Source organism: Platichthys flesus, chromosome 3 (assembly GCF_949316205.1).
Source record: "Platichthys flesus chromosome 3, fPlaFle2.1, whole genome shotgun sequence".
NCBI classification, from domain to species: Eukaryota; Metazoa; Chordata; class Actinopteri; order Pleuronectiformes; family Pleuronectidae; genus Platichthys; species Platichthys flesus.
In genome coordinates, this window is record NC_084947.1 from 4774154 (window position 1) to 4782047 (window position 7894).

The 7894-nt window shown below is 43.8% G+C and overlaps 2 protein-coding genes across 2 annotated transcripts; both read right to left on the reverse strand.

The window, feature by feature from the left end:
- Nucleotides 1-742: 742 nt before the first annotated feature.
- Nucleotides 743-2024, reverse strand: LOC133938603 (E3 ubiquitin/ISG15 ligase TRIM25-like). The gene has a single exon (XM_062381500.1). The coding sequence runs from the start codon at nucleotides 1980-1982 to the stop codon at nucleotides 852-854; it is 1131 nt and encodes a 376-aa protein (XP_062237484.1). The 5' UTR covers nucleotides 1983-2024; the 3' UTR covers nucleotides 743-851.
- A 1077-nt stretch (nucleotides 2025-3101) lies between these two features.
- LOC133938423 (uncharacterized) lies at nucleotides 3102-7762 on the reverse strand. Its single transcript, XM_062381487.1, has 7 exons — nucleotides 7133-7762; nucleotides 6966-7061; nucleotides 5692-6216; nucleotides 5442-5618; nucleotides 5083-5178; nucleotides 4919-4984; nucleotides 3102-4836 (listed from the first exon to the last, which is right to left on the reverse strand). The coding sequence occupies exons 1-7, from the start codon at nucleotides 7152-7154 to the stop codon at nucleotides 3635-3637; spliced, it is 2184 nt and encodes a 727-aa protein (XP_062237471.1). The 5' UTR covers nucleotides 7155-7762; the 3' UTR covers nucleotides 3102-3634.
- Nucleotides 7763-7894: the final 132 nt, after the last annotated feature.

The window sequence follows — 7894 nt, forward strand, 5'->3', positions numbered from 1 at the left end:
CAAACAATCATCTCATAGATGAGGATCAGGATCAACACAGGTTCTAAAACATCACACAACCTGATTTATACATTGATTTAGAAAACAACAGCAACATTAGTTCTTTCAAACACATTCATGTCAGTGTAATTATAGATTTCTGTCTTTACAAAGTGAGAAGTAAATATGTGTGATAAAGGAAGGTCAGTGTTTGATTGACAGCTGATCTCTGTGCGGAGCAGAAACGTCACCACGACGAACTTTGATCAACAAACATTGAGATAAAAGAAGTTAAAGATTTACACACATAATCTAAACATTGCTTTTAATGACTCAAGTCTATTTCAGTTTACAGAACTCAGCTGTGGCTCCAGAACAATTAACCCTAACTCCAGCATAGAGAGGCTGAATGAATGTGGTCTGGACTCTGTGGAGGAGAGTCATGGTGTCAGAGACTCTGTAGAAAGACAGAACACCTGCACTGTGATCCAGGTACACTCCTACTCTGGAGGACACAGGCCCTGACACTGGAGTGTAGATGCTGTTGTAATAAAAGTTATAATTGTTTCCAACACAAACTAACGACCAAGATTTATCATTGAATCCAAAATCCCATTCAAGTAAAACTCCTGCTCTTCTGATATTCTTGTATGTGACTGCTACAAAAACTCCTCCCAACCCCACCTCCACCTCCCAGTAACAACGCCCAGTCAGACTCTCTCTACTCAGAACCTGAGGCCAATAAGTGAACCTGTCTGGATGATTAGAATAAGACTGATCTTCACTCATGTGTGTTACTTTTCTGTTTCCCTCAGATAATAACAGCTCTGTGTGTGCTGTGTTTGGATCCAGTGTGATTTCCTGTGAATATCTTAAGAAGTCTCTGGTTCTGGTTGTGGCAGTAAAACATCCACTTGAGACACAATCTGTAAAATCTCTGTCTCTGTCTCATTCAGAATGTCCTGTAGTCGACCTCTGACCTGTGACACAGTTGCTGTCACGTCCTCAAAGTTCCTCAGAGGACGGATCTCGATGCTGGATGAGTGTGTAGATTCACTGAGTGGTGGCAGTGAGGGGTAGTTGTGTAGAAACTGGTTGTGGTCCTCTGTGTCTGCGAGCTGCTTCAGTTCATGGTCTTTCCTCTTCAGCTCAGTGATCTCCTGCTCCAGTCTCTCCTGAAGCTCTCTGACTCGACTCACTTCAGTTTGCTGCTGGGATCTGATCTGTTGCTTCACATCAGAGCTTCTTTTCTCCAGCAGACGGATCATCTCAGTGAAGATCTCCTCACTGTCCTTCACTGCTTTATCAGCAGAGCCATTGACGGTCTTCTCCTCCTGTTGAAGCAGCTTCATGTCTTTCTCTGTGTCCTGGACTCTCTGCTGGATTATTTGTCTTCTCAGCCCGAGCTCTCTCTGCCTCTCAGTCCTTTCTGCTGCAGCTGACACTGTGTTGTGGTCTTTATGTTCCTCCATAGAGCAGAGATAACAGATACACTGCTGATCAGTGTGGCAGAACATCTTCATCACCTCGTCGTGACGAGAGCAGATGTTCTCCTGGAGCTTCTCCGAGGGCTCCACCAGCTTGTGCTTTTTCATTGGAGCTGACTGAAGATGAGGCTGGAGGTGTTTTTCACAATAAGAGGCCAAACAAACCAAACAGGACTTGAGAGCTTTCAGTTTTCTCCCAGTGCAGACATCACAGGCCACATCTTCAGATCCAGCATAGCAGTGATCAACAGGAGCAGCTAGGAGTCCAGTCTTCTTCAGCTCCTCCGCTAAATCAGCTAACATGGTGCTTTTCACCAGGACAGGTCTCAGTGTGAAGGTCTGTCTACACTGAGGACAGCTGTAGCTTCCTCTCTCCCTCCCTTTGTCCCAGTGGGTGTTAATACAGCTCTTACAGTAGCTGTGTCCACAGCCAGTAGTCACCGGATCCTTCAGTAGATCCAGACAGATCGAGCAGCAGAATCTTTCTCTGTCCAGTTGATTTTCTTGCTGCGCCATTTCAGCTGCTGCCAGAGACTGCAGAACAGATTCACTTCCTCTGAACAGAACAGATCTCTGCTCCTCCCCCTCTCATTCACTCCCTGCAGTGGCTCCCACAGTTCACAGATTGTTGTTCACTGGTTCTTACACTGACACATCTGTGAAGGGAGGAGACACAGACATATCCTGGTTATTATTATTTTTCAGACAAATGAATTGGCTTTTTGAGGCTTTAACATGCTCATATTGCCAAAATTTACAGAAAATTAGAAAGTGTTGAAAATGTACGAATCCTTCAGGAAATTTCGAAGGGCGTGGGAAAATGGCTCAAGGGTGCCCCCCCAGAACGTGTTCAAATTGACCGATCTTCACAAAAATCGATGACCAGACAAACAAAAAAGAAAATCGCAACAGGAAGCCTGCTTTTTTGCATTTCGTGGCCATTTGGCCATATTCCAAATTTTTACTTTGAGCTACTTGTTTCTCATCTGTAACATTGATTTAATTTCTGTGTCTGTGCTGTTGCTGTTGCTGTGTGATCTTCAAATTGCTTTTGATTGTTCTTTTTGTTTGCTTTTTAACTGATTCCAATTGTTTGCCTTACATTTTTCATCATGAACTTCTAAAGCACCTTGTAACCGTTTTTCAAAGTATTATTACTATAATTACTTGTTTCAATATTCCTAAAGGGACTACCACCGTCTTACTAAACAATAGTATTTATTGGTCATTTTAAATAGTTAACAGCATACACAATTATTTTAAATGTTTTTAGGTTGCAGTTACATACGCAATTGTATTAATGAGTTGATTACCCGACACTTAATATATTTTTGGAGCATCTCACATTAAGTAGTAAGTATATCTAATCATTTCATTAGCACATTATGGGGGAGTATGGTAATAAGATTATTTAGCAAAACAATGTGTTTTCACTTATTGGTTATTTTGTGCAGGCATATGGCATTTTTAACTTAATAAATGTGTATATATTAATTTATATCATTTGAACTATAATGTTGGCAGTCTTAATAGAGTTGGGTTCTCATGATTTTCGGCGTTGAAACAAACCAATAAACCAAATAAAGAAGCAGAGGCAGCAGAACTTAACAACCATTTTTTGAAGCTGTCATTTTATTCGTCAGCTGTAAATTATCTTGCTAATTACATTCATAAATCAGAATTAAGAGAAATAATCAATGTTTTGTAATCTGTAAACCTGCTTTATTAAAGGACTGAATTCAACCTTTCCTGGATCCGCTCCCAAATTGCAGGGGTTCTTCTTTCTTCCGCAAAACGTCTGTAGTTTTTGAGTAATCTGGCTGCACTACAGACAGACAGTAATGAAAACAACTTCCTGAGCCGAGGTTATTATATGAAATGTAGGATCCACAGTTTCTGGAGCTTCACACACAACAGAGATGAAACAATTAGGATATCTCAGTCTTTGTTGCTTTGATGCGTCTCTTCTTAATCACCAGAGTGTCCCTTTAATGGACTCTCACTGGAGTCATGTCCTTCTCTTCATTCAACCCTTACCAAGAAATAATGAATGACTGAATCTTAAGTGCTGATTTGATCTCACACAATTGCAGTTAAAAGAAATCTTAAATTGCAAAACTCTACATCACAACATATAAACACAACTTGTTCTTGAGCCAGAGTCTTAACTAGCGCCGCTGCCTGTTGACTTGTGTCTGTCTCCACCTCTCTCGCGTCCAGCGGCCGTTGTTCTGGGCCACCTCGTGCAGCAGGTCCATGAAGGCGTACTCGTTGCCATACAGCAGCGTTGCGTCATCTGGCGAGGCTCCACCAGAGGGAGCCTTTGAGGCGGTGCTTCTGTCTGCCCCCTGTCTGCTCGTCACAGCTTGTTTTGGTTCATTCCTCTGCTCTGATTGGCTGGAGGCCTTCTGCCTGGGGTTTCCTGCAAATCCAGGGTCTTGATTTGGGGTTTTAGGACTCGTTCGTCTCTCTGAGTCCTGGCCCTCTTGCTCTCTGTCCGTGGGGGCCGGAGCCTCGCTGAAAGATGAGGTCTTGTAGTTTGGTTCTAAGGACTGAGTAGGATTCGTTTTCATGAGAACTGCATTCGTCTCTTGAGAATCTTGGTTTTGAGAAGTTCTTAAATCTTCCATTTGATTTTGGTCCATTTCTTCTTCCTTCTTGTCAGAATTGGAGGGACGCTCCAGTTTGTTTCCATTCTTCTTCACTTCACCGGGGAACTTCTCCGTCTCATCTCCCTCCTCCTTCATTTGACATCTTTCCTGCCACTGAACTGCAGTCGGAGGCCAGGTGGAAATCCTCCCCATCACATTCCCCGTCTGCGACCCTTGACCTGAACCTTCATTGGACCGTTTGTTGACATTCTCAGGATTCGTTTGGTTCTGATCGGTGCCGATGCTCAGATAAGGTTCAGTGTCAGCGCCCACAGAAACACACTGAGGGTTTTCATCCATCCTATTGCCGTCATCAGATTGTTTCTCATTATTCTCACTCATGTTTTCTGCCTGATTTCCACTTGTTGCTTCCGCTTCATTTTCCAGTTTCTTCCCTGTGTCTCCTTGGTTCTCTGCGTCTTGTGACTGAGCCTCCAGGTCGTTCTGCACAGTCCACACTGAACTGTCCCCACACACCCCAGAAGCAGAGATGAAGAGAACAGCGTCAGCCGACTTGGCTCGGACTCCAGTGAACGGCCTCCTCCAGGCCTCCTCCGGGTCTCTGCTCTCTGAGCCTCCTGCAGAATCATCGGGACTCGAACCTCTCGCTGCTTCAGACTCGTCTCTCTCTTCTTTCGGCGTCACAGCTTTGTGGCTCAGTCTCCTCCGGTGCTGCACGGCCAGGACACACAACACACACAGCGCCACACACAGGACCACTGCAGAGGAGAGAGGTGTCAGAGAGGAAGATGTCTAGTTGTTGATAAACAGGTAAAGATATAAAATATAGAATTAACTCACCTATCACAGTGATGAGTGTGCACACTGTAGTTGTATTGGATGATGGTTCTGAAGTCAAACATGTTTCTAGAAGAAACAACAGAAATATGAAGCATTAATTATCAATGCAATGGATGAGTGATATCGGAATTTTGTAAAAGGACCAAAGAAAGAACCAAACTCACCAGTTTCTCCAGATTGTGAGGTGACAGACGTCTCTGTCTCCGTCTCCATCTTCGTCTCTGTCTCCGTCTCTGATGATGGGGACGTCACAGGTGTTGCTATTGGAACAACAGAGATGCTTAACTATAAACACACACGTACAGTAAGTCCATGCAGTCCTCTTAGTGAGATATGTAATACTTTAATATTTAAATCTGTATCAAAACACACGCATTTAGAGATTCATGACACTGAGTTATAGTTGGTATTTATCATGCAGCTGTGGCGCCCTCTGCTGGTGAAATACTATAAACAATTTAGGATCAGAGAAATCAAGTGTTTCCAGGATTTGAAGTGAGAAACTCAGAAGCAGCAGATTTACTGGAGGCTCTCGGCCCATCGGTGGGTTCAGTGTGACCAGGTTGTGACTGGGACGTGGATCCTGGCGCCGGTGACACCATGCACACCGTCACGTTCCACGCCGGTTGACCCCTGAGGGCAGGAGGCGTCTCGCAGGTGACCTCCGTGGGTCGGTCCAGCTGGGACCTGCTCTGTAGACCTGACAACAGAAGCACATTCATTCTACTCTCAAACTCACAGGTTGTTGTTGTGTGTCTGGATATTTCTCAAACCTGTCAGGAGAACAACAAGGTCTTCGGCTCCACAGGAACAGTCCCAGGGGTTCAGGTCCAGTCCGACCCGGGTGGACCGGAGTGACCTGAAGACCTGCGCTGAGATCCGGGTCATCCTGTTCTCCGACAGGTCCAGCTCCATCAGGTGGACCTGCGCGAGGAGACTGTCCGGACCGAGCGTTGTGATTCTGTTCTTGTTCAGGCGGAGCTCCGTGAGGCTGACCAGGCCGCTCAGCTCCGACCCGCTCAGGGTTCCGATGTGGTTTTCTGTCAGGTGGAGCTCTGTGAGGACCTCAGGGCGTCCGAACCATCTCCAGGTCACATGGGTCAACTCGTTCCTCGTCAGACTGACGCTCGTCAGGTTCAGGAAGGACCCGAAGGCTCCTTCAGCGACGGAAGTGACGCCGGCGGTGTCCATCCTGAGCCTGGTCACCGAGGCCAGGCCGGCGCTGTGGAACACCGAGGAGCCGATCTCCCCGAAGTCACTCACGTACATCGCCAGCGTCAAATAACCAGGACTGAAATCTGAGAGAGTTTGAACAAGGATCATTTCTCTCTTTCAGCAGGAGAACGTTTTTATTGAATTAAAAATGATTCAAGGTCGATTACTACACGTTGTTTTTTTACTCTTTATTTATTTACCATTTACACATTTATTTAAGTTTTACACTTTGTTTTCTTGTTTGTTTTTCTGTCAGGAGGATCAAACAAAAATGACTGAACCGATTTAAACTAAACTTGGTGGAAGGATGGAAGTTTTTCTCCAATCCTGTCCACAAACAAACAAACAAAGTTACACTTAACGACTTTATTTGTATAGCACTTATCTAAATGGCTTTTGTGCATTTAGTTCATCGCACTAGAAAAGCATTCAAGTATTTTGGACTAACTTTAACTTTTAAAAATGTGATTTTATGGAACCAATCGAATCATATCTCAAAATCCAACATTCAGTTTAACACCAGTATCAGCTCGTGGGTCTCGATGACCTCAACAGGTCTGATTTTTTACATAAAAGATAAAGATGTTTTATATCCTGAGAAATTGAGAAAAAGGTCACACAGCCTTATTTCAAATATGTCTTGTATCAGGTACTTTAATCAATATTTGATGTTTATAAAGGTCACATTCTCCAGCTCTCACTCACTCTGAAATGTCTACATTTCAAAATCTGGTTAATAAGGAAGGAAATCGAATCAAATCCAATATTCATTTAAAACACTGCTATTTAAAGTGTCTTTAAAAGTAGAGGACGTGTGAAGCCGGGTCCTCACGTGCAGGGATGCTCCTGCAGATCAACACTGGTCCTTCTGCGTCACAGGAGAAGCTGAGCTCCACGTTCACCAGCAACAGAACCAGAGCAGCAACGACTGAGGAGAAAGATCAGAACCACATCTTCAACTTTCCTCCAGAAGGTGAGGATGAAAGAAGAAGATCTCACCTGTCATGTTGATCCGTCTCATCAGTGCACGATCCAGTTCGGGACTGACTGGTTTTCTGACTGGTGGTTTGCTGACCACTGGTCTTGTGATGACCTGAACTCACCAGGTGTGACAGAGAAACACTGTAGCTATGGTAGATCACGGTTTGCCGGGGTTACGAGCACCGACGTTGATGCGTTGGGGTAAGACGCTGTTCCAGTTGGTCGATGGAGTGAGTCGGCAGGAGACCACAGGACGGGTTCAGACACTTAACTTGATATATTTAGAGAGAGCCGGTGGACTAGTGGCAGAAATGTGGACTATGGGCAGAAAAGGAAATAATTAAATCATGTCACTACGAGAGAATAAGAGGGAGACACAAGAATTTACTGGAAACTTTCCTTATAATTTCCTGAAGTTATGTAATTAACCTGTTAAATATGGATAACTGTCACTTCCTCTCATCCAGATTTATTCACTTTTAAAACTATTCAGAATATGAGGGAGGAGGTGTGAGAGAGGAACTGTTTTAATGCCAAGAAAGAAAGGAAATGTAAACATACTCACGAGTTGATAATATTCTTGTGATGTTTTAAGAGGAATTGTTGGGGGAAATAAATCTAATCTTTAAAGAACAAAGTCGAGAGAAATGTGTCAATCATCATCTTACAATCCTGTTCACAGTCAATAGATCTGGTTTACATTGTCTGTAGTACTACTACAAGTAAATGTAGTTAATCATCGTTAAGCTACAAGTTAACTTTACTTTTTAAGACTATAAT

Bases quoted from the DNA above. Each gene is read 5' to 3' on its own strand.
- LOC133938423 (XM_062381487.1), bottom strand. From the start codon at position 7,154: ATGAGACGGATCAACATGACAG. The intron at 5,179-5,441 runs GTAAATCTGCTG...TTGTTCCAATAG, and splicing joins CGATGGGCCGAGAGCCTCCA to CAACACCTGTGACGTCCCCA. The intron at 4,985-5,082 runs GTGAGTTTGGTT...TGTTTCTTCTAG, and splicing joins CTCACAATCTGGAGAAACTG to AAACATGTTTGACTTCAGAA.
- LOC133938603 (XM_062381500.1), bottom strand. From the start codon at position 1,982: ATGGCGCAGCAAGAAAATCAACTGGACAGAGAAAGATTCTGCTGCTCG.